Below are 26,513 nucleotides of genomic sequence, written 5' to 3'. Positions count from 1 at the left end.
ACATCTCTTTTAAATATTAGTTCACAAGCTTTTAATAAGAAAGATAAATAAGAAGGGTTAAAATCAACTAAGGGAAACTTGTTTGATTCAGCACTAAAATCTCATTTGCCAAACTTGTAGGAAATGTATAACAGAAATTGTTTAAAAAATTTACATCCCTGAAGTATAAAGATTGATATCACTTCAATGCCTCATCTTTATTATGATAAACTCTCTTAAGCCTTGTTCAAGATGAACTACTCAAGCACCTACTTACTTATGTTGATTAAAAATGAATGTGAACTTCAACTAATAAAAAGAATTACTTATAAAATGCTTTCAATTTAAGAATCAATTTAGTTTTCTACCTTTGTCTGCATATCATAAAGTTAATTCACCACTGTTTTTCTCTCAAGGTTTAGCATATTTTTAATGAACAGCTGTAGTTGATAATACATGAAAAATCTCAGTGGCCAATTAATTGATCTGCAGTACAACCAGAAAAGAACACTTGATAATCAGTTTGTTGGTAAACAAATGAGATTTCCTGTAAAGATTGTACTTACTCTTGGCCCTCTTTCACCAGTTGGGCCTGCTTCACCTTTACCGCCCTGAAATGAAGAATGAAAATGTTAAAAGATGAACAACAAGCTTGAACAATTAAAAAAGAACAACAACAAAAAACTCCTGTCTTTTATCTGTTGGGAGGGTTAGGTTGACTAGCACTCAATTTCTTCTTCCACCATCACCCCTAAATTGAACACCAAGGTCATGAGAATAAGGGAAATGATTCCATACTTGAGTACCTGTTTATTTTTGAAAATTCTTTGTCACGAAATGTGCAAAGAACAGAATGGAAAATAGAGTATGCTATATGAAAGGTTCAAGTATAGAAGAGAGTGAATCTTATAAAAAATAAAACTTCAAGAATAATTGAAAGGTTCCAGTTAATTGAAGCATCAGTTGTTACAAAAAGAACATAGAGAAAAACACGGGTATTGAAACAGAAATTAGCTCCTCATCAAAATTACATAGGAGATAATCGAAACTCCAACCATAATTGTTGATGTATCATCAAAGAAACAGTAGTGGTATAGGCAATGAAATAGTCGGTGGACGCCTGATCAAACTCAAGATGCGAAATATATTCTCAAATCAAAGGCATGGATCACCCGATCGCATCGTATGCAACTCAAGCAAAGAAGAGTTGATTCCCTTTGATCGGAATTCAAAGCTGTAAAACAACACATTTAAGAATTTCAGAATTCCTGAGTCTTACCTTATCACCTCTGGGACCGGGTAGACCTTCTGGTCCTTGAAAACCCTACAAAATAGATAAAGGTGAGTGCCATTCATCTAATTTTTCTCAGGAGTTATTCTTTGTAAGCTCCTCACGTATTGATTGTTGCTTGATTTTGAAACAAATATCATTTGGCCCCAGTTGAATTCTAAGGAAGTATGGTTTATGGCTTTGTAAGCTCCTCATGTATTGATTGTTGCTTGATTTTGAAACGAATATCATTTGGCCCCAGTTGAATTCTAAGGAAGTATGGTTTTGAAGATGAAGTAGCTCAGAGCTTTTGAAAACTTGACACACTTGTTTATAAAGACACTCTTGAATTGTTGTTTGCGAAGTCAACATATAAACAATATTTTCAGTGATCTGTTTTTGACATACTTGATTTAGCTTGTGTTTCTGGGATCCAGAGAGTTGTAATGGTGTAAAGTTGAAAACTTAACCCTTTAATTCCCAAGATCAAATTGTTAATTCTCCCATTTAGCTGCTGCACATTTCCTTGTAATTAGTTACATGATAAGTTTGAATATTCTCGTTGCCTATTTGCTGGATAATGTAAGGATATTATGGGGAGAAGTTTCATTTGATCACTTCTGGCAGTTAAAGAGTTAAGGGGCGTTTCAGATATATGATCAATGTTTGTTCCTGTGAAACAAATCAATCTGAGTTCCAACCCATGGGATAAATGAAGAATCAATAACATTGAGCACTATAGAATGCATTCTGCCAAACATCCATTATAGTAATAGGCCAAATGTTTTAAAATTCCATTCAAGTTTTCCCACTCATAGTACAAGTAAGAGATTCATTACATTGATGCATGTGAAAGAATTTTAAAAGCAAAACCCTCCTAATTTTGAATAATCCTGAAAATAACAACATTCAAACTTTACTCACTGGTAAACCAGGTGGACCAGGAAATCCTTGTCTTCCTCTTTCTCCCTAAAGTGAGGAACATGATTGGTACAATTTAAATGCAACTATAAAGAGCAAACTTTTCCCTGTGTTTACCCGAAAACCAGTAGAGGTTTGGCAACATGATGTGTAGAATGGCTCTTTGCAGAGACAGTTACTGCAATTTTTGTCATCCAATGTCCAAGATCTTGCATAAGGAGTCATTAGTATTTTAAAATTATTTACCTGCAGATAGTGGAGGGACCAAAAAAGATTTTCATGTACATGAGGTCTTGATTCTTGATAAAGTGTGGTTGGGGTGTATTGCTAGGCAGCTAGTTCCAAACAGTCGATCACAATATATTAAATAATCATTCTCTGAAATAACTAGTGAATATTTACCAGGCCATGAAGTGAAAAAGAAAAATCCGCTTTCTATTTACCATTACAAAGGTGAATGATTGTTTTATTGTTTACCACATAAGAACCAAAACATTGTTTTACTTCTGTTATTGTCACAATTTTGTATCTTTGGCTGTTAGGAGGTGAATAATACTTGTCAATCACTTCTGAGCTAGCCAATCAGTGCACACAGAAAGTGCTGTTTACCAGTCTGGTATATTCTAATGTTTTTCATTCACCTTGGTTTTCATTTTGAGTGGGAGTTAGATGTAGGTAGGGTTACGATGTTAAAACTCCATTTTTTTTGTTTTCTGTATAATTCAATTTTCAATTTATCTTTTGATGGGATTAGAACTTCACCTTGGTTCATTTTCTAACAATTTTCATGTCTTTCCCTGAGAAAAGTTAAAAACAGTTTAATTTCTGGAAGTAACCCATTTAATTCTGTTTTTTTTGGAGGAGAGGAAGGTATATGAACAAAACCAATATTAAAATTTTTATGGTTTGTCTTGAAATAGTGGCTACCTCACAGCTTTAGGGATGTATCTTGCTTTTTGGATTCCATGATATAACGGTTTTGAGTGGGTGTTAGATATAGGTTGGATTACAATGTTAAAACTCTATTAATTTTTGCTCTCTGTATAATTCAATTTTCAATTTATCCTTTGATAGGATTGGAACTTCACCTTGATTAAATTTCTTACAACTTTCATGTCTTCTTCCAAAAGAAGTTAAAAACAGTTCAATTTCTGGAAGTTACTTGTTTATTTCTATGTCTTTTTTTTTGGAAGTGGGAAGGGTCTATGAATATACTCAATATTAGATTTTTATAGTTTTTTTGAAATAGTGGCTTCTTTAGGGCTTCAGGGATAGATTTTTGGATTCCGTGATATACCAGTAAACCACTTAATGTTCAATCACTTGTACTGCCAAATAAATGTTGCCAATTCTTAATCAAGTTAATTAATAATATGAAATAATTAAATTGAGTTATTATGTTTTCTGAGAAAAGCATCAAACTGATAATGAACTTACCCTTCCACCTTTTTCTCCAATACATTTAGGAACACATGATTGGCATCCTTGGCACTGTTGAAGCAAAAATCAAGTAATAATGTTAACATATGATTAAAGGGGATGTCTTTAAAGAAACTGTCCTGCTGCATCAGTGGGAGAGTATAACAGGGTAGTTTAGTATTATCAACGGAATTGATAACTTTCATTAAATTATCTTTATTACTATAACTGTGTGGAAATTAACATGTGGAATCATTCAGGGTTGCTGCTTGGCACTGGCTGCAAGCAAAATTTGCTGGATGAAAAACAGGCAACCACCAGTTGGATTTTGTGGCTGGTGATTGCTTTGTTTGTTAAACACAAAGGATATTTCTGAAGTTATGCACTTCCATCCATTTGTCAATGAATGTCATCTTTTGACTGCTTCACTTGAAATTTTGCTCGGAGTTTAATTTCTTAGCTACAACCCTGATCACCCAAGAATTATGAGCATATTAATTCAAAAAAAGTGCCTCATATGATATTATAGATAAATCAGACTATTTCTGAAAATATTTGAGTAGTCTTTGTGTTGATGGTTTGATGCCCTGCAGTTTTTTCTTCGAGAAATTAGTTTAATTTTCAAGTCTCTTGTTTTAAAACATCATGTTTTCATTATTCCTTAGTTTTTATGAAATTAATATCGGCATGAATGATGAGAAAAGCTTTCATCTTGCATTCAGATCACTGTACAACTTATTGGGCAAGCAGTCATTATGCTTAAGTTGCTCTCTTGTCATAAATTTTATAGGAATACAAAGGAATATGGTTATTTTTGATGCCCTGTAGCACGACAACTAAGAGCTGGCTAAGATTTAGTACATGTAACTGGGTGTATCATCATCAACATTATCAATACACTTCAGCCTCATTCGTGAGCATTGGGATTTCTTAAGGGTGTTATAGCAGGTACACTTCATCAAGTAATCTAAGTTTTTATTAGTGATCCAATAAGCAACCATTCATTATAGTTGAAGAGTTCACATCCCAATTTTCAGCAGTTGACATTTTTTTCATATTACACTGGGCAAATTAGCGGAAATTTCAAAATTATCTTCCCTTGTGTTTTCAGAAACCTCAGTATAGTAGTCATCAATAGGAGAGGCGAAACTCTTGTACGTTCTGTGGCTGTTTAAATTCTAGAAAGCATAATTACAATGCTTATATCACAGCAAGGCTGTATGTTGAAGGTAAGCTGCAGTATAATTTTTTTTTTCCCTGCTAATTGGCAGTTTTTTTTAAGGCCACAGACTACATGATATTTCTTTTCGGTACAAGTAAATTTGGAAAAGCCTCTTAACAGCTTTCACACTAATTACTATTCTCGTCTTAATCTGGGTGGGCCATGGTGGAATTCATTAATTCTAATATTCCCTCTTTTTTTCGAATGTCGAAGCTATTAATCTATTACCACCACTCCTTGCCTTGATAAGGAAAGTTAAGAGTTTATTCTCCTCGTTCCTTTTAAAGTGCCAGTACAGATTAAGGAATTCAAGAAGGCTGCCATTCGTTGTATGGTTGAACACCTTCGTTAGGAGAGGTACCCTCAACAGAGTTCCAAAGAATTGGAACTTTCTATTACCTATGATATGCTCAAGGAAAATAAAAAATTCCCAACATTTCGAGTGGGCTTTTAGCAAAGATGATCATTTGTTTGTTTAATAAAATGGCTTTTAAATGTAAACATTTGTATTTGTTGTTATCGAGCACTGTATAATTCATTTTAAAATTAGCTGGAACAAACAACATCCAACTTAAGAACGGACTTAAATCTTTGCTTAACTCTTAAGTATAAGTCTTTGGTGTGCATCCAAATCTGCTACAGTGCTTAAAAAATTGTAATCCCTCACAGCATAGGAAGTGAAAATTCCTTTCATATACAGGGCAGCGAAAGCCTCGCCTATATATTTGTGGTTTGACTCCCTGGCCCAAGACATAACAAACGTATGTATGTATGCTATGCCGAGTAAAAGCTATCAATCGAACAGTCTTCATGAAATGATATCAGCGATCTCAGTTGCATGACCAAGAAGAAAGTGAATATCAATTTTAACACGCCTCTGAGTTTTCTATCCTTTTAATGCAGCGGAAGCCCGATTTCACGCACTTTTGTTCAAGATTTAATTAAGAAGGAAGGTTACCACTAGTCCGATTTCACTGGGTTATTTAGGAAGTCACGAGAGCCAAGGAAAAAATTTGTAAAGACATTCATTGCTTTCACGATCTTTTCCGATAATTCTTGTTCGTCACGTAACAATAAGTTACTGCTGCTTTTCTTTTGCTATGAGTTCACAAACGCAATCTTTCTTGGTCGAAACTTTTTCTTCGGCTTGAATGACCGGAAATAGATTTGGGAGAAGGATCGAAGGCTACCTGACGATTTGATATGAAAATAGATTGCACAGATGGTCTCAGTGAGTCTGAATGTTTAATTTTTCGTCCCTTCATCGGCTTGTCGTATAAAAAATAGCAACTAAATCTTGCCAAAATTTCGTGATTAGCCGGGAAAAAAAACTGACGATCCCTACCGTTGATCCTATAATTCGTATATTAAATCATTGATCTCGATCTTGACTTTAGGGCAGTTCCCGGGAAGATTTAATGATCTTTTGGAATACCGATTTGTGGAGTTCTAATTACAAAACAAAGTCTCTGTTTTGATGATTTTTCCCGAGCGAGACTTATCTGGTAAACATATGGTGTCAACATAACGGAGAATTTTCTGTTTCAACCTAGTCTATTGTATTGTTTACGACAGGCTTAAGAGAGCTTTCGTCTTATCAGCGTGTTATTAAAGGGATTTTTCCCAAAACTGTTGCCGAGTGGTTATACTGGCAACGTACTTGACAGGTCTGTCACCCGTCTTTCGTCGGCTTAGCCACTTACGCACTTGTGCGACCTAAAGCGCGCGCGAGAGATTCACGCACCCTCTCGAAGTAGCGTGCGCGTTGTCACTTCAATTAGGAAATCCTCCGTGAAAATCGCACCCAATCAAACACTGTTCGCGGTATGGAAAAATTGTCCCTCAAACGTGCTCTATCTCTAAACTCATGTCCGTCGTAGATTAAAAAAAAAAAACTTTCTGGATGTTATTTTCCGAATAAATTAGTTGAGGCAAATGGCAATCTTCATGCTTGTAAGCATAATTTTCTTTTAATGAAACATACCAAAAAGAGACTATACTTGCAATCGAAATTAGGGCAATCAAGGTTTGCTTTATAATTTGCTTGAAATTGTTGAAGTGTCCTTTTAGTGATAACTCTCCTCAATCAGGAAGATTTTGGGAGGAAAATTTAAGAAGTTCAATCTTGGGCCGACTGCCCGTTGTCCGCGGGGCCCAGTGCAATCAATAATAATAATATTGTAGGAAAAACAATTAAGACTACATAGCTGCCCGAGGTCTTACAAACAAAATGGCAACATAGCTAGTTAAGTCTTTGCAGAATAAACGCGAGGTCAGAGTCGAATTCCCCAATTTTCGAGCAGTATGTTTACTTGAACACTGATTATAAGCGAAACGGACCTTTATAATGGACCAAATAGTTTTAGAGGATGCTAGATGTACATAGAGATACGCCTTGTTAGGTTTATTTTTTACTGCCTAACTGAAAAAATATTATACGCTATGAGTTACGAGAGCGGCATGCGAATCCGAGCACATACGGTTTTAAATTATCTACAAGATCAGTGTTAGTGAAGAGGTGGAAAATTCGATGGAGTGGCTTAAAGCTAAGGAATAACAGTAAAATTGAACAAACATACCGCAGCATCCGCGAGAGGAGGATTCACCAAATAGAATCCACAAATTACAACAAAAACAGCGGCAAATTGGACTAAAAACCTGCAAGATGACAAACGATGGTTAAATACTGGAGATCACTACACGCGCGTGTTCGATTGGGATCTTCCATGGCGAGTATAAAACACACAAATGTAAAAACAAGATCGCGGCCAACACGTACCGCATGGCTAATCGATATATCCAGAAGCAGTTACTACGTTCGTTGTGCTCTTATCTGGACATACTAAGTTAACGACGCTTGTAGTGTAAGGAGAGTTTGGAAGTGTCGTTTGCTGATCGGTAACTCAATGGACAGCAGACCAAAATTCCGAGATTGAGAAAGCGGCTTTTGTTTCACGTTTGGTCACGGGTGATAATGTTTCACGGTTTATTGACAGATCGTGGAATTCCCGAGTGTCAAAGTTCTGCGATTGGGTGGGTTCGCGTCCACTCGGATTGAACAAAGGTTCAACTGTCCAGATCTCTCAACTGGTAGGTTGCGTGAAATTAATCTAATAATTGTGCGGAAATTTCTCGAGAATTTCTGCTGGCGCGTCGTTAGGGACTTAAGATCACGTTTAGTAGACAGTGGAAATTTTTTAGTTGTAGTGATTTTCTGCTAGCTTTCATTCTCAAGGTGGGAAGAGCTTGCTAGAGATTAAACATAAATTGGACGGTCACCAAAGCACGTAGAGGAGAGAAGATTGCATGTTTTCAGTAAACCGCGAAATTTTTGGATTTAGACTTAAGGTGTGTACTCTTCAGTCGCACGGAAGTTCCTTTAGGTTGGAAGGTCTGCTCACGATTCTGATCAAAATGCGTCAAATACGATTTGCTTTTCGTCAGAAAATATTCGACAACCGGAAAAAAGCACTCCAAGTATTTTAACCGCAAATAGCTGTCATGCCTGACTGGTGATCTTCGAGTTGCTCCTAGACAAGATAAACACCCCGTGCTTGTGCGTCAAATAAATGATATTAACTTTGAAACTTTCATAATTTATTCTGCAGCTTTTTGATCTAAGGGCTGATTAAGATTACGGATAATTCTCTTATGCCAGACAGCTTGACCTAATTTGCGTCCGCCACGACCTAACAAGAACGTAGGTTACGGACGCATGCCTCCTGATGGGAAGTTGAGGTTGAACGGAACGAAGTGTCATATAAATGGCATACTCTCATGTTGGGCTATAGAGCCCAAGAGAGTTTTCTTCAAGTGACGTGATGTTTGCTTAGTATAGTCTTTTTCGTATTAATCACGCTTGACTTTCAGCACGCGAATAATCGTGAATTATGTAGTCGGACGCACAGAAAACGACAGAACTTGGTTTCTCAAAGCGTGAATGATAATTCCACATTTTTTTTTTATGATCTTAAAATATTGTTCTTTGTGGAAAATCTGCTAATCTGATGAGAAAATAAAAACATCTTTGGGTATTTGTTAAGGTTGAACTCACTGTAATGAAAGTCCCAGTTTGAAAACTGTTTTTTTTCTTTATTGCCCATCTCTTCTTAAACTGGAGTAATCACTTCTAGGGGTTTCACTTCAAAACTAAAAGTGTTGATACCCATATGTTTATTCGAATCACGAATCCGTTCCTGTGTGTGGTCTTTATTAAAAAAGAAGACTTACGTTACATTTTGTCAGCAAAAATTACCAACCAAAACTAAGAAGCACCATACACTTATCACAGAATGAAGGAAGGGAGTCAGTTCGCCAAGAACTCTCAAAAACTCAAGCAGCTCTACAAACCGCACTTGTATCTGTTGCAGCACCTCTTTTGACGGGTAAAATGTCAAAACATGAACCCCTGTTGGTTTAAACTGGTATATCTCTAAAGGTGATTTGGAATACTGTTGCAAGATGACAGAACGAGATAAGATCCAAGGGCAAGATAACTTTTAATTTTTGACATATGAGTAGCAAAAGACCTCAAGTCCTCTTCTTTTTAATTTTTTCGGTTGATGCGATTTCGGCGATTTTGTCCCCACCCTCTAAAGTGTCTGACAACAAGAGTTTCTTTAATGAATAAGCTCTTTTATGCGCACGCTAAATAAATATAACCGCAAAACAGTTGGGGATCGATTGGTGGGGCTCAGGCGGTTTAAAGACTGCTCCCCACCGGAAATATCGATCGGTTTATTTAATAAACATGCCGATCCTCAATTTTGCCGCGAAAAGGGGATTCTTTCGGCGCCAAGGCGTGCTCAGTTATGCGTGTTATTGAGGTGGGACAGACACAATCTTAAACTTGATACTTCCTCTTCATCGCACTCCGCCTTTGCTGACAATCCCTAAAATGTGAGGTTTACACGAGTGCCTGTCAACTGTCAGCCTCGCCTCCTTGGGGAATCGGAATGCATCACAATCGCTTTTCCCACTTCCTTTGAAGTGACACGGCCGTCCAGGCTCGGATAACAAACCCTTGTACTGTGCTTTCCACGAAGCGTGTCAACGATCCGCGGACTAGCTTCAGTTCTGCATGCCATAAACCTCTTGTTAGGGATTATTTGATATTTTTTCATTATGGGGTTGAGGTAGGTTTGCTAAAACTTGGCTCGATTTTGTTAAATTTTCAGTGCACGGTTGCGCGTCGCTTTTACCCTGGTTTTTACGAACGGATTGACTCATTTGTATTTTCTCTTGTTTCTCTTCAACAGGGCGGCCTCTCTCTTCGCCCTGATTTTCCTTGTTTGCAGAATAGCGAATTCACAGGTGAGGTTTATTGATCTAATAGTCTTAATTTAGTTTTTTGGCGACAACGATTGCTGAATTGCCTATGTTGTAGCGAAATCTATGGGGAAAAACTAAGCGAGCGCCTCACGCCAACCTTCCACTCACTCGCGAGTTAACGCGCGTGGTAACATTCAGTCCGTGAATACTTCAACCACATGTCTTTCTCTTTCACTTTATCGTCCAACAAGGTTAAGATCCTTCAAGTGTGCAATAAAATGATGTTTATACATCGGGAAAGGCATTTTCTTCTGAATATTTTTAAACACCTCGTAGTAATGTAGTAATGGTTTCGTTGAATCAACAAGCTTTGGGTTTAAAAATAAATTTGCTCTCCACATTTTTTTTGTTATATTGGTGGATGCCCTGAAGTTAGGTCTAAGATTTTATTACTTCGCGCTTGACACAATTTACTAAGAATTGTTCAATTGACCGGCATGCAATCAAATGCCCTAAGGGCATTAATAATAATCATTAATTTTCAGTAGGTTTGCCAGGTTTCATCGACTAAATGTCAAAAGGACGAACAAAATTATGCTTCAAAATGTTTGTATTTCTGTAAATGCTTGGAAAAATCAAAATAAGTAGTGTATGTGACTAACTGGCATGGATTTCTGAAAGGTCCTCAATTCCAGTCCTGTGAAAGATATGTTTGAACCCAACTGCCATCAAGTTGTCATGTAAAAAAAAAAATGGAACAAAAAATGCCTTTGAAATTGAGTATTACTTTTTTTAATTTTTATCGAGATTAAAATTTTTGTAGGGTGGAAGACACTTATGATAATATGGCAATTAGAAATAAACCAAACTGTAAAATACACAAAACAAACCATTCAAGTGAAGGTAATGACTATTCCAAATGTAAGAATGCATGAATATTTCTGTGTTCTCGACACTTTTACTCAAATGTTGATCAAATTTCTACAGAAAACCTCATGTGAACCTTTTGAGAGTATTCGGCATTTGTCTAGAAATTCAAAGTAATTTGTTTAATTATCTTGTTTTCAAAGTCTTTGAATTTTTGGAACTTATTTATATTAAAACATCTCTTCTGAACTTGGAAGAAGTTTTATAATCTGACTTTTATGCTCTGTCTTGCATGGATGCAATTCCCAGCGATCAGAAATTTGCACTTACTTAGGGTGGAAATTGACCTATAAACCATATGGGAATGTTTGATGTTTGTTTAAAACTATATTGAGAATTCTGAAAGTTATTTTTAATTTTTAGGGAATGAATTTTCCTGACTCGTACACACTAGAAAATAAGCTTTTTTCAGAGTCAGGAATGTGCATCTAGTTACTTGATGATTTGCCCAAGTGTGGATATTTCATGAAAACTGACAGTGTATTTGGGAACACTCATGATTTCTTAGCTAACAGCCACATTGCAATCCTTTTTAAAATTTTTTATGCTTTTTTCTTTAGCAAGGTTATAGCAAGAAGGTGTATTACTCCTTTTTAGAAATAGGCACAGATCTTCAGAATGTGGGTACATAAATTAATTATGTTATTTTTGGTTGCGTTCAGGATCAAAATGATGAGGAATGCAATTGTAAAGCGGGACCCAAAGGTTCAAGGGTAGGTAACTCATCTTATTATGGAAAATAGCTTTGATTCATGATAACTTTTGTTTTTTTTTTAAAACAAAATTGAAGTCTGTTAACAGAATAAGGAAGGTGGTAAGTTTTTTAGCCCAGTAAAGAAATAGAAAAAGATGTTTTTTCATCTTGTCAAAAGTGTGGGACAAAGAAAAAAATTCTTCCTTGTGAGGAATCAAACCTCAAACCTTTGGATTCCTTGCATCATACTGTGGAATCTAATGGTCTGAGGTTCAATTCCTCACAGGTACTCAGAATTTGTTCTGCACTCATGACAAGAGGAAAAAACATCTTTCCCCAAAATTGATGTCAGTATGAAAAATTATTTTTCAAGTGTCATAATATGCCACTTTTAATGTAAGTGTAGAAACTTACTTTGTTTACAGCATGTGTGGTGGGCATTTGTCCAAGGAAAAGTGAAATCAGAATATTGATTCAAATGAACTTTCCTTCCTCCTTGTCCCTTGAATACCAGCTTTAAGGATCATATCCCCAAAATATCCTTTTGTTGTGTCAAGGATAAATTGGATTCTTAGCCTTACCAAAATCTTTATAGGTAACCCTCAACTGCTCCTAGTATGCATTGACTCAAAGGAAATTTCTCCCAACATTATGGATATATTTCCTGCTAGGTAGCAATGAGAAGAAAGAACAAAATCAGTCTGGGGTTATTGATTGATTTAGCATTGAATATTTACTGCTATGGTTGAAATGAGGAAATCAGTTTTGGGGATTAATATATAATTTCATATTGATGCCTTGATCGTAGTGAAAGGGTTATGCCAAACTGCATTTTTTCTTGTTTGAGGGAAGGTTTCAAATGTGTGTAAAAATGTTTCATGCAGAAATTCCCTTGATTTCTTTGAGAGCTATAAATTGTAATTTTTACCCTTGCAGGGAAGACCAGGAAAAACTGGTGTCAATGGCCCACCAGGAGAGGAGGTGTGTAATAATATCTTAGCTTCTCTTCATGAGAAAGAGTTGTGAATGAATATTATTCATCAGATTTAGAACCTCTCAGAATTAGCAAGTGATGTTTCCTAGGTTTAGCAACAAGTAAACAACACTGACACAGACAAAAGTATAAATCAGGTGTTGAAATATAACTGATGATGAGATAAAATAAAGTTATAATGGTAATATTATAAAGGAAATATTGAAATAATCCAATCAAAAAGGAATTACATGAAAATTTTCAAATAATGACATGTCCTGGGTCGAAGTTAGGAAGTAACACTGCCATCTGAAATTTGTAAGTGAGGCAGCTTAAGGGCGGAGTCTGAAAGAAGGCCCTTTCTCCCTTCTGCTGTCATGTTTTACACAGTTATCGCTAGCCAAAAATCTGGCCAGCAATCGCCACTTTTTCACCCAGTTAGTTGCCAATACTAAGCAACAGCTCTGCATGTATTGAATAATGTGTTTTGCATTGGATAATGATAACAGAAACACATGTTGGTTTAAGACAGTATACAGAATTGAACAACATTGGACATTGTTAAACATTTGATCAGTGTTACAGATGCTTTCGCTCATTTAAGGGTTTAAAACTTATGGTGGCTTAATTAATTCTCATTCAGAATGATATCTGAAACAAATGTGTTGTAACTCTTCTGAAATCTTTCAAAGCTTTTTGCTCATTTATTAATGTCCAATTCATACAGCTAATGGTGACCCTTCGTGCAGGTAATGAACAAACTGAGATTCTTTAGGAAACATTGGGAAAATTTTTCCTCTTGAATGTTTGCCTATTACCTTGAGACAGATATAAGGTCACTCAACTGTATTTAGTCAGTGTAAATTAGGGTCAATTTTGAGATTTGATTATAATCATTGAATTTGAATGAAAAAGAATCAGAAGCAAATGAAAATGAATGAATGGAAGCACCATCTAAAATATCGTGCATGTAGGAAGTTGGACATTTTTCAGCAATTAAATACTTGAACTTTCACCTTAGGTGAACGTGCTTCCCTTAAGTCCTTCATCTCAGACCACTTAAAACTTATTGCAAATATAGTAACACTGGTTGCAAGGTCCAGTTTCAAGCTAGAAATATTTTCTGTCAAATATATATATATATGGCAAACTGATAAATTTGTATGACAATAACACTTGAAAGTTTTTTTTCTTTGTTAATTTGTGACTGCAGTAAAGTTCTTGAGTGTCAAACTTAGAAAACCACACATCAGGGAAAGTATCTCTGAAATGTTATAGAGATGACGTGAATTATGGTGCTAATCAGCTGTAGGATAGTTTGTTATTTTTTTGTCTGCCCTGATCTCTGTTGTGACTGGTAATTTTAAAATTTGCACTGTTTACCCTTCCTAAAGTGCCCCAGGCATTCACAGTCATACAGTTCACATTTTATATTGATTAAGGCATGCGGCAGGAAATTAAATTGAGGAGAGAGAAAAATGTATGGACTAATAATAGATAATTAAAATGACCTATGTAATTATATGTATGTATGTTGTGTATGTGTGTATGTATACTTCATTTATCACCACCCCAATGGGGGCTTTTTAGGGCCAGTATGCATGAGTGACTTTATAAATGAATGACTAGGTGAATGAACAAATAAACATAGTGTTCAAAAATCCCAACTTTCAGGAGACAGACCATGCTATAGACATAGCGCAGTCAAGGAGTTGATCATGCAGCAACCAAGAATAAATCCATTTAATAGAAGGATGAAGGGCTTGAACCCAGACCACTAGTCTAATTAAAGAGCCAACACCCTAACCACTTGGCCACGCAGCCGCCTTTAGGAATGTTACCCAGTTATAGTGATACATGATAATATCATGAATTCCACCCTTTTTATTGTTTTCTTCTCAGGGATTTCCTGTCCTTTACTTTGAATTAATCTTAAAAATTTCCTCTTTACATTACTACTGCTGATAAAATTTCAGTCACTTTGCCATTTGTTTGTTGTTATAACAATTATGAATGGTTTTCCATATGAAAACAAAAACAAGAGATGAACTGACTGGACCCCTTAATTTAAGGTTGTTATGTTTCTAAGATTTCATGTTTGTCTTTGTCCTTTAGGGTCCTGCTGGAAAAGATGGATTACAAGGCCCCAAAGGCTACAAGGTGATGTTTCCAGATTTGTTTCATTTTGGTAAAAAATCCAATGTGAGCTGCTTACATGAGCTCTAGGGGTGGACCTAGAAATTACCAGCCTGAGGCAATGGAGAAATTGGGGGTGAAATTGCAAGCATCTGTTTCCCCTATAACCCATTCATGGTTTTGCAGCAAGGCACAATACAGGATAATTTTTTACATTTGGTGTCCCTTGTTATTTCATTTGAGAGAACAACCTGTTACCATAGGCATTTAGAGAGCATATTCAGGTAATCTGACTTTGAATGGCAGTTTGATTGATGAGATTGATATGATATTAACCTCTGATTGAACAATGCTATGTGAAAGACAAAAAGGTTTACTTATAAAAACTAAGAAAGGAGAGCATGGCCTATTTGTTGCTCCCCTCTTTCTTGATGAGCCCCTTCTCTTTATCAGGTATGACACACCTACAATAATTGGCAAGCATTTTGGAACATTTGATAAAAACACTGGGTGTGGCACTCAGTTGTCATGTTCTTTCTTCTCAGAGAAATCCTCTGGCCTCTTCTCTTTGTGATTAGACACACCAGGAGTGATAAAGTTTCTTTCAGTCTTCATTTGTTTGATGGGAATAGGTTTTTGTCTCTTCATGGGAAATGTCCAGAAAGGAATGTCTGTTAGAGTAGGTTTCACTAGACCTTGAATGCATATTAATATTGTTTATGATTTTTTAATTTCTGTTTAAGGGGGAGGCTGGAGTACAGGGCCCTACAGGAACACAAGGAGATCAGGTAAAATAAAAGCAAAGGATATATTCTTAGTCAACTCTGAAAATAGCATAATTTGAGATGCAAAGTTTTATCAATGTAACTAGCCGTTATTTCTGCTGGTTAAAGATGAAGAAAGGAGCAATGATTTTAGTAAAGGAAATTCTATCAAAATGAACAATGATGTACAATTAAGAAGAAAATTATATAGTCATTCTTAGAGGAGTCAGTGTGAAAAAGAAAAGAAAGATAAAATATTTTATTTTTTAGGATTTAGTTTGATCTCTGGGCTAAAATTGTAAGAAATGAATGGCAGACATTGTGGAAAATATCTTAATTTTTGGAGTGAAAGGGTTGATTAAGATAGAAGGGAAATGAGGTTAATTTTAAACAAAACCCTTTCTCAGTGTACTCATTTCACAGACTGACTGTTTCCTCCAATGTTTGTACCTGAAATGTTGCTAACATTTCTTAATACAATTTTTCATTCCCTCAAATTAATACCTTGTCTTGAATTCTTTGCGTGCTAAAATGTATATGTAATTTTTTATTGCAGGGAATGATTGGAGTGCCTGGATTTCCTGGCATCAATGGTATACCTGTAAGTACTGGTATTTCAATTAGCTTTTGCATTCAAAGAGCACTTTTCTTCATTCTGTATGTGTATGGTTTTCATGTTTAAATGTTTAACATGTGTGGTATACACTGCTTCTGACAGAATTAAACATCGTTTTGATCCATTTAAATTCTAGGGAGTCCCAGGAATTGCTGGACCAAAAGGTTTCATGGGACTCTGCGGATGTGATGGTGATAAGGTAACACTCAGCATACAACTTGAATAATAAAAACAAAATGGTTTGAATAAACATTGCTATACATGTACAATACTTCTGTCAACTAATTGGTTTGAGAGGCTAAAAGTATTTGTTTTTTGTTTTTGCTAACTACAAACCATTTACAAGTAACTTTATTCAACATCCAACATTGATAAGTAGTCATTCACAATTTAAAACCTGGATTACAAGATCTCTGCAAATCAGAAAATATATATTAGCTAGGCTTTGGAAAAAAAAAAAAGAAAAGTGTGATTACTATGAAAAAGTTTTTTTATGGTACAGGTCAGGGAAGCCAGAATGTGCAGTAGGATTAACATTGAGTTTAGCATAGATCAAACATTGGTTGTGTGTTTAGAGGCTCATTGGCTCACTTGAAATTGAAAGTCAGAGTAGCTTGCCTTAGTTCTCATAGACCTAGAACTTGAATGACTTGATGAACAAAACAAGGTGGGATTCATAAGGAAATAAAACCTGTAATACAGAAGACCTAATTATGCAAATTTTTTTTTATCACAATCATTCAATGATGAAATATGTCCAAACATTTTCCACATGCTAACTGCTCAAATGCTTTCTTGTTAGGGAGAACCTGGCCGCACAGGAACAGATGGTACAATAGGGGTAGCAGGAGATCCTGGAGAGCAAGGACCTAAAGGCCCTGTGGTATGACCCTTGACCTTTTCTGTTGCAGGAAAGACCAAATAGGAATTTCTACTTTCAATATCAATAAAGTTTGAGGCAACCAAAATACATTGTTTGGTTTAACATCAATTTCTTAGAGCTAAAATGATGAGAAACTTATGGTAAAGAGTTTTAAGGAAATCTATAATCAAATGTTGGGAATGAAAGGTTTGCATGTGCCAACTTACTCTCATTGTCCATGATGAAAAAAAATCCCCATAGTGGTGGTGCTATCAGTTGTGTTCATAGTGGCAGTGCTATCAGTTGTGTTAACAATATCTCAAACTTTGCAAAGTTAATTTGTCAGTTTATAATTTTTAAATCAGTAATCAAGCATTAGAAATTATTAATTTAATATCGTTTTTTGAAATTATTTTTAGGGTGACCCCTATGATGGGCCAATTATTGCAACAAAAGGAAAGCCGGTAATGCATTAGCTGTATAAATGATGCCACTCAAATGGTCCAACTTAGACACAAATCAGTGTACTTTGCCTTCAACAGAAGGTCCTGGAGAAGAGAGAAGAGGGTCTGTGGGGTATATTCCCCCCATAGCCTGAATTCATGTCAAACATTAAACACTGAATTTGAAAGATTCCTATATTTGACCATTTTGTCCAAAATTTGGCACATAGAAATACAATAATTGTTGTTATTGAAGTTAATGAGCCTCCTCCCCTGCATAATGCCCAACCCCTGAGCCAGAATATCAAACAAGTACCCCCATCACATAAGCACTCCCCCTCTCCTCCCTCACTTTCCAAATAGCAGAGATACAGGGAAGACCTGTTTTTATTGCATCTTTATTTATAACTTTTCACACTTCAACTACAAGGGAATCAGTACAGGAGAATGATAAATATCTCCCTTACCCCCTCCCCCTCCTCCCTCACTTTCTAAGTAGCAGAGATACAAGGAAGACCTGTTTCTATTGCCTCTTTAGTTATAACTTTTCATGCTTCAACTTCAAGGGAATCAGTACAGGAGATTGATAAGTGCCCCCCTCAAATAATTGCCTTCTTTCTAATAAGCACCCTCCTCTTCTTAGATAAAATTTTGAATAAGCACCCTGGGTGTTTATTCATGGAAATATGGTGTGTATTATTGCTTTAAATATAAAAAAAACTATAGCCTCTATATCTACTTCATCCTACCTCTTCTTTTCACTTAAGGAATCAATTGCTGATAACTCATTTTTTGTTGTTGTTAGGGTGACACAGGAGCCAAGGGAGAAATGGGGCCATCAGTAAGTACTTTAAGAGCAGTTCATTGGCTCTCTTGAAATTGGAATAGAAGCTTCTCACTGTTTTCATGTAACTATTAACTAATAGTAACTCAAAATCACATTTTCTATCGGAAAGTAATCAGAGATTTCATTGGTGTTTTGTTTCGCTGTGCTTTGTGATTGCCCCAGAAAATTTTCAGCCCAACAAATCAGGTGTGTAATTAGACTATTGCACCTCAGGCTTGTGGATTTTTACACAGTTTTAGGAGTTTTGTAGCTTTAACTCCAGTTTTGTGAAGCTCTTTGTGATGTGTTCCTCTGAATTGTTTGGTGGGATGATTATGTTGGTTTGTTGCCACACTTTTGCAAGAGGGGCTTTCATGAAGGCTTGGTTAATGTCTAGTTGAAGTATAGCAGTATACAAGTACAGTCAAACCTGTATTAAGGGGAACTGTATTAAGCAGCCACCCTGTATTAAGTGGTAGGTTCTTCAAGTCTCAAATTTGTTTCTCCTTAACCACAGTATAATTTTCCCCTCTATTAGGGCCCTCTTGGAGAAGTTGGTCCCCCTGGTATACCTGTAAGTAATTAATTTGCCACTATTGTAAGAAAAATTCCTACACTCCTTGAATTTGCCTATCAGTTTTTCTTAGCTAATGGGAGTTATAATATCCTTGACAAGATTTTGAGTTGATAAATGTAATTGCCAAAATCTAGCAACTGCTATGGATATCAAAAAACATGCAAGCATGAGAAATTAACTTCTGAATGGTATGATAGTTAGGGTTGAAATTTTTTAGCGTTGTTTATAACCATTAGTGAGAAAGCTTTTTTGGCTTGCATGTGCTTTATAATCTGAAATGAGCAGATTTAAAGCTGGTTTGAAAGTGGTTTGCAAAATGAACAAAGTTATGGCAATTTAACAATTGTACACATGTGTACAAATGTATGTGTACTGAAAGTTTTCTCTCTCATCAAAATAAATTCAACATAATTTTGATCATTTAACATTCTGTTATTGTCAAAAAAAAATGGTATAGACAGAATTAAAATGTATATTCTTCACCTTTGATTTACTTTTCAGGGAAATCAAGGCCCCATTGGTGAGAGGGTAAGCACAAGTTTGTAGATCTGTTTGTTCAAGCTGATTATTCAGTTGAAAACAGTTGCAACAGTTGATTGGGCTCATCAAATTGTTTGCTTCTGTTAAGAATTCATCACACTTTCTAATACTTAATATGCTATTTTATCCCTTATACATGAGGTATCATCTGCACACATCTTTTATAGATACTTATCACTCATGAATGCTTCAATGTCTTCAATTTTTTCTTTTTTGCAGGGTGAAAAAGGGAAGCAAGGACCTCAAGGAGAAGATGTAAGTCAAGTGGAACTGGACTAGGGTAGCAATAACAAGAACTTTGGACTTTTGTGAAAAAAAAAAACTTTAAGGAGGAAATGCATGAAGCTATAGCTCAGTGGATAACCTATACGTATTAAGCAAAGCAAATCTGTAGCAAGAGATCTGGACTTCAAAACTATCAACACCTTTTTTTTCACATTACAAATGAATTCTTCTGAACTTTCCTTTTAAGGGTTCACCAGCTGATGGGGATCTACTGTTGTTGGAAGGAGAGAAAGGAGACATGGTAAGTACATATTCTTCTTACAATGACACAAAGAAATCCAGACAACTTTCTACTGTATTAATGACATTGCAATTGCATGTACAGCTCAAGGTACATTAGGCCACAGTTTCAAGTCACAGCTAGCAAGCTCCTAGCTTTCTCTCTATTTTGCTCTGATGAAGGGCCAATACACATAACTTCAGCTTTAGAAACTCTTTTTGGTGGCCCATTTTCATAATCAACTCAGTTGATAAAACTGAAGAATCTTTTTCCCTAAATAATTCATCATATTTGGGTCTAGCTTAAGGTCTTTTTCATGTGTTAACTTGAAAAAACACAAAAAATTGCTTGTAATTCAACATTACCCAAAATAAAGCACTCAAGTATGCAGTTTGTCATTTTTAGAGAGGCTAAATTTTGCAAACCCTAACACTAACCCTGTGTAATGAATCAAAGAAATGCTCCTCCTGAACTTCATTTATCCACAACATCAGACAAAAATGGTTAAAGTTAGCTAGTTTTTCTTTCTATTTTTGGAATGGTTTGATAAATATACCTAAATTGTCAAATCTCCCACCCCAAGGACCTGATTTATTGTTTGATTATCGTAAGATAATTAGTGCTTCCACTCCTAAAGAAAGCTAATAATAATGATAATAATATTGATGATAATAATGACTGTGATAATGATATTAACCATGTTGGTAATAATAAATATCTAGTATTACTTAATTTATTAGATCTACATTCCTTCAAGTGACTAGCATCTAATTTTTCCTCACAATATCACCCTTAAATCACACATTAAGGAAATGATCACCAACTTAAGAAGCTCTTGATTGTGGAATGAATTCTCCTTGTCAACACCATAGGATATGTACAGAGAACATCATGAAGAGTATACATGCTCTGTCATTGGCTGGTATAATTGGTTGAGCTGATAAATTTCTTTTCCATGTTCTTCAGAAGGGTGCATTTGGTTACACTTTTATACTTTTGTTTGCTTTAGGGTCTACCTGGAGAGGAAGGAGATCGAGGCGAATTTGAAAGTGTTGGTCCACCTAAAGGAATTATTCAAGATGGGGTAATATATGACTTTGTTTTACTACTTTCAGTGTACTCTAGAAGCCCTGGTGACCATTGTTGTTACTGGCTCTCTTTTTGTGTAGTTACTTTAATAGACACCATATTACAATTATGTCCTAATCTGAATTATATAATAAGCTCAGTTATGCATGCATTCTGATTGGTTCTCACATATGATCTATTGGAGGACAGACGTATAGATGACCTGATCATTAAATTTTTTTAAAATTCTTTATATATAAACAAAATAGATTCCAAGTTGTTGTGTGTCCGTTCAGTAATATAGATCAGAGAGGACGTCAAAATGTGGTAAGAACATCAGTGACACGCTCAGCTGCGCCTCGTGTGCCACTTTTTTGTTCTTACCACATTTTGACGTTATCTGTGATCTATTACTGAACAGACGCATGGCAACTTGGAATCTATTTGTTATATAAATGCATCCATTACCAGCAAAAGTGAGCAAAATTGAATCACCTGTACATGTAGCACTTACTACTTTAACCCTTTAACTCCCAGGAGTGACCAAGACAGAATTTCTCCTTACAATATCAATACAATATCAAGCCGACAAGTGATGAGAAAAAAAGAAAAATATCAATTAGGAGATTATCAGTTGATCCTATACCAAATTCTCCAAACTAACATCACAAGAACTGTATGGTAGACAGTAAGGAGAATTACTGATGAGATCTTGGGGGTTAGAGGGTTAAGTTAATGATATTGGGGGGCTGTCCTGGTGTACCGGTACACGAGGGAATTCCTTTTGTTTTCATAACCATACATGGAGTTATGATGCAGTTCGTTAATGTTTCCTTCTTTTGTGTACCGGTACACGAGGACACAACCGATATTGGTTACAATTATTTTACTTTGCATTTAGCAGAATAACACGGGACAAAAGGGTGAACCAGGATCTCCTGTAAGTACCTTTCAGACCACTTACTGTTGTTTACATGTAGCAGTCTATGTGCTAAATGCATCTTTGACCCTCATAACTGAATACACTAATAGGGCTTTTTTTGGTCAGGGGTGGAACCTGAAAATTCAGCATTTAGGGTCAGTCTATGTATTTTTTATGATATTAAACAATGCCACTTTGTACCCCTCAATAAGCCTATGGGATGATCTAGAGTTTTTTTGAGAAGAAAATTTCGTTTGTCTCTTGCTTCACTTTACTTAGAGTCACACATAGAGAATTTTCAGAGGTGACTGTCCTAGATTACATTGATCTGTTTGAATACAAAGGTCATTCAACAGTGCAGGATAGATTTGTTTGATGAAGTTCTTGATTTAGTGAATCAAAGAAGAAATTGACAGACTTGATCCAGTAGTCTGTTAGGTGTCATTGGAATCAAGATTTAGAGTCCTGCTTTAGACGCTTTACAAGGGATTTTAATAGCTTGATAAGATGCAATTCTTTACCAACCAAAGTATGCGCTTCTATAGCATCAGCTGCACAATTCTACCAAATTAATCAACTCCCTCTTGAATAATACCCATGAACAACTTGTAGAACAGTTTAATTTTTTTTACACTCAGAGATGGGGAATTTACAAAATGAAGGAATTTTTTATTTTGGTGTTAGTCTCAAATGTATTTTTTTTTTTGAAATTGTAACTGTTATGATTAATTGGTAACAGGACTCCAATTCTGTAGACATACTCATGATTAACATATCAGACTCCTGCTTCTTGATCATCTAATTTTGTTGATCACTCGCATGATTACAGATGGAACTGGACTCCACTCAGTCCTATTTCCATTATTAACCTTTTAACTCCCAGAAGTGATTATCATGTATCTTCTCCCCCTATAATATTCATTCATTATCTAGCAAAAAGGTAATGAGAATACTCAAACTTGTCAGGAAGAAGTTTTTATATTGATCTAACACCAAATTCTTGCAACCTAATTACAAGGAAATGTATAGCAACTGGAGGGGAGATTAAACAATCAGATCTTGGGAGTTAAAGGGTTACTCAGTGTATTATTTGTCCTGTTGTAGGGTAGTGATGGTGCCAAGGGAGAAAAAGGAGACCCGCCAACAGAGAGGGGTAAAAAAGGAGCGCAAGGACCAGTTGGAGACCCAGGCCCTGTTGGAGTAGAGGGTGATCCTGGAGATGAGGTAAATGAAGTACACTTGATCCTCCACTAGTAACCACCTCTTTGTAGTGGCCACTGTCATTTATGGTTGGCAGTTCATAGAATCACTGCAGTGTTAACCCTTTAACCCCTAAGAGAGACCAGCATCTAATTTCTTCCTACTGTTATACTGCTGAATTAAATATTAAGATCATGAGGATAAAGAAAAGGATCACCATTCCAATAAGCTGTGATTGTTAAATAAATTTTTCCTAGTCAATAACAAAGGATATGTGTAGAGAGGCATATAAAGAAAATGTATACTGATGTTGGGGTGAAAAGTGTTGAAGGCCACTACAGTGCCTCTTAACTGCCAAAATAACCACTTGATAACAACTAGTTAATCACTGACTGATGAACACTGTCCGTGGTAAAATATTAGACCTCTTGCTCAAGCAGCTTTACTTCTTCGGAGCATAAAGTTTTGGTTTCTCTGTTAATGATGTTGTTTGATAGTGTGTTGCATAAATTATTAGCTGCAATGAGCATTTTTTTCCAGAAGGAGAATCAGTCCTACCTTTTTGTATTGACCACCTCCCTACCAAAGATTCTTTCTTCTGTTCTCATAGTATAGCCATTGAGCAGTTGTTCCACTGTATCATAGCTGCAGAAATGCATATATTTGTGTGTGGTCATTTCAGGGCAGTCACAGCTTGTTTGATTATTTGTTTACAGTCTTTATAACTATGAACAAAGAAAAGTGAAACAAATAAATCCTTTTAATGCTTAAACCCTTAAGAATGACATGCATCTAATTCCTCCTTATAATATCAACCCTGAATCACACATTAAATTCACAGGAATAAAGGAAATGACCACCAACTAAAGAAGTTCTTGATTGTTAAACAAATTCTCCTTGCTAGCACCCTAGGAAATGTATGGAGAACAGAATGGAGGATATACAAACTGATGTTAGGGTGTAAAGGGTTAAATGTATTCAGATATGACACCTTGTCTTAGCTTTGGGGAGCATGGCCTGATAATGTTTGGTTATGTAGGTTCATGAAGATTTATATCTGACTTGCTTTGCAGGGAAATGCTGGAGCCAAGGGAGATAATGGAACCATTGGTGCCCCGGTAGATATATATATATTAACATAGATACCCTGCTAATTAATATGTAATTACATTTTATAATTTCCTGCTTTTGCATGAGTGTGTGCAATCACTCCTTTTTGTATGGAATGAGTGAAAAATGGCAAGTAAAGATTGTGAAATTGTTTGGAGTTGAGGTGGAATCCTCCTCAAGGGAACAAGTGAAAGCTAATTTGATAAAAGAGAACTTTTAATGTAACTAGAAGTTTCTTGCAAGTTAATTTTAAAAAGGAATTTAGATACTTTTGCATCGGCTGTGTAAAAGAAACTTTGGATTCGAGGTAACTTAATTTAAAATGTTCATGCTTTCTCAATAGGGTGAGCCTGGGCCTCAAGGTGAACCGGGTAGACCTGGCCCTGACGGTGACAAGGTATGTTGATGACATTTTTCTCTGTGGGATTTGCTACATAATTGCAGCAATTATAATGTTTCAGTTAGACTTGACCCACTTTTAATTGTGGACCCAAGTTCAAATGGCCTGTTTGCATCATCCTCTACCTGTATTGTAAGGTCACTTAAAGTGGAACCACTCAGATAAACTAAGAATAATCTTTGAAGAATAATTTAAAACATATTTATCACCTGAAGTCAATGTTGGTAGCATTTTTGAGTGAGTTTTTGTGCATTAAGTAGTCAATTATGGCATAAAATGCCATTGTTTATCATTTCTTTATTTAAAAACCCCTATTATGTGGAACCTGTATCAAGTGGTCAACCTGTATTAAGTGGTCATCATGCCATTCCCCTTGGGTGACTGCTTAATACAGGTTTGACTGTATTTGGTTTGGCCTGATTTTGTATGCCTTTTTAACAACACTACCTGAAATAAAGAATTATTTATCAAAAAGGACTATGGGGATTTTTGATGAAAATACCTTGCCCACAGTACACATACCTTTGTACTGGAAATTTTAGTTTAAAAAGTTAATATTCCCTTTGAAAATCCAAGATCACATCGTTATTATGGTAGGTATTTGAAGATTTGAAGTATTGTTTGATGGGTTTTTTTCCCTCTAATAAATTTTAACACTTGTGTTTGATTCAGGGTTTGAAGGGTAACCCTGGACCTGCTGGCCCTACTGGTTCAACAGGAGAAAGAGGGGTAAGTTTATTAATTTATTAAATCCATTTTGAAATCATTCATGCTCCTTGCAATCTGATTGGTTCTTGCTGGTGTGTTTAATTTACAAATCGCACCATATTATGCTCTAAATTGCACCCTTTTTTCAACCAATAAGACAGCTTTACATAAACACAGCAACCAATCAATTTCAAGGTTTGTGTAGAGAAATCAACCAAATTACAGGAAAATGAGAGACAACTTATGCAAATTTTTACAAAATAGATCAGTATACTGGATCAATAACGAATTTTTCGGACTAAAAAAACTGTATTGAGCACCTGAATTTTACAATTGTGTCTTCTACAACCAAGTAAGTGCTGACAGGCTTCAACACTTCACAATCATTGTAGATTATTGTTACTGATCAGGTTTGTTAGTCAAGGCAAGAAATAATTTCCTCTTGCAATAGGACTGACAACAGCAAGTTTCATGATAACATCCAGTTGTTAAGCAAATAGACATTTTTGGTAGGGCGCGTTCTTTTGGGAGGATTTAAATCATGATTCTTGATCCCAGATCACTTTGAAAGGAAAGGGTTTTTCAATTGAGTTATTACTGTTGATACATATTTATTAAAATACTTTTCTTATTTTGACAGGGTGGAGTGCCAGGCCCACCAGGTGGTCAGGGAATGAAAGGAACGGCTGGACGTCCTGGTGAGAGTGGACCGTCTGGTGAACCAGGAGATACAGGACCCCCCGGTTTTCCAGGTGCTTCTGTATTTGGACCCAAAGGCGAAGTTGGTGAAACAGGGCCAATTGGTCCCCCAGGGGCACCTGGTACTCCAGGTAAAATGTCCTTTGGTTACCTTGATTCCCCATTCCCTTTCCCCGTTTTAAACGGGGGAAGTTATGGGACACGGCAATGATTTAGTTTGCTTCACTGTTCTCTGTGATTGTTCCAGAAAACCTGCATCGTGTCCTCAACCAATCAGATTCAGAACCCATCTCATCTTTTCCACTTGTGTTTTCCTCAATCTTAGCAGTTCATTACATAGATGGTTTATTCTATTACTCTATTGAAAAAGCAGGTATCTGGAGGTATTACTAACCACAACTCCTCTAAAGGCTCTTCATGATGCCTATTACAATTCACGTTTTCCTGCTCAAGTTCGCAAA

General features: G+C 36.0%; 2 protein-coding genes across 3 annotated transcripts in view; one reads left to right on the top strand and one right to left on the bottom strand.

The window, feature by feature from the left end:
- Positions 1-7,782, bottom strand: part of LOC131776321 (collagen alpha-5(IV) chain) — a 37,976-nt gene extending 30,194 nt beyond the window's left edge. Inside the window, exons 1-6 of the mRNA XM_059092484.2 lie at positions 7,591-7,782; positions 7,391-7,469; positions 3,608-3,661; positions 2,174-2,218; positions 1,259-1,303; positions 546-590 (exon numbers count right to left, since the gene is read on the bottom strand). Of these exons, the coding sequence (XP_058948467.2) occupies positions 546-590; positions 1,259-1,303; positions 2,174-2,218; positions 3,608-3,661; positions 7,391-7,469; positions 7,591-7,595 (273 nt within the window). The 5' untranslated portion in view covers positions 7,596-7,782. The remainder of the gene's footprint in view (positions 1-545; positions 591-1,258; positions 1,304-2,173; positions 2,219-3,607; positions 3,662-7,390; positions 7,470-7,590) is intronic.
- Positions 7,783-9,788: 2,006 nt separating this feature from the next.
- Positions 9,789-26,513, top strand: part of LOC131776353 (collagen alpha-5(IV) chain) — a 37,753-nt gene continuing 21,028 nt past the window's right edge. The window contains exons 1-22 of one of the 2 annotated variants that reach the window (XM_066167941.1): positions 9,789-9,946; positions 10,070-10,124; positions 11,672-11,722; positions 12,640-12,684; positions 14,792-14,836; positions 15,556-15,600; positions 16,133-16,177; positions 16,329-16,391; positions 16,995-17,075; positions 17,474-17,518; positions 18,303-18,338; positions 18,862-18,897; positions 19,402-19,428; positions 19,660-19,695; positions 19,913-19,966; positions 20,955-21,029; positions 21,918-21,953; positions 23,040-23,159; positions 24,209-24,253; positions 24,589-24,642; positions 25,318-25,374; positions 25,994-26,183. In XM_066167941.1, the coding sequence (XP_066024038.1) occupies positions 9,936-9,946; positions 10,070-10,124; positions 11,672-11,722; positions 12,640-12,684; positions 14,792-14,836; positions 15,556-15,600; positions 16,133-16,177; positions 16,329-16,391; positions 16,995-17,075; positions 17,474-17,518; positions 18,303-18,338; positions 18,862-18,897; positions 19,402-19,428; positions 19,660-19,695; positions 19,913-19,966; positions 20,955-21,029; positions 21,918-21,953; positions 23,040-23,159; positions 24,209-24,253; positions 24,589-24,642; positions 25,318-25,374; positions 25,994-26,183 (1,252 nt within the window). In that variant the 5' untranslated portion in view covers positions 9,789-9,935. Of the gene's footprint in view, positions 9,947-10,069; positions 10,125-11,671; positions 11,723-12,639; positions 12,685-14,791; positions 14,837-15,555; positions 15,601-16,132; positions 16,178-16,328; positions 16,392-16,994; positions 17,076-17,473; positions 17,519-18,302; positions 18,339-18,861; positions 18,898-19,401; positions 19,429-19,659; positions 19,696-19,912; positions 19,967-20,954; positions 21,030-21,914; positions 21,954-23,039; positions 23,160-24,208; positions 24,254-24,588; positions 24,643-25,317; positions 25,375-25,993; positions 26,184-26,513 lie in introns of both variants that reach the window. The other variant, XM_066167940.1, reaches the window with a different exon arrangement.

Source organism: Pocillopora verrucosa, chromosome 6 (assembly GCF_036669915.1).
Source record: "Pocillopora verrucosa isolate sample1 chromosome 6, ASM3666991v2, whole genome shotgun sequence".
In the NCBI taxonomy this organism is placed as follows: Eukaryota; Metazoa; Cnidaria; class Anthozoa; order Scleractinia; family Pocilloporidae; genus Pocillopora; species Pocillopora verrucosa.
This window is presented reverse-complemented; position numbering and strand designations above follow the sequence as displayed.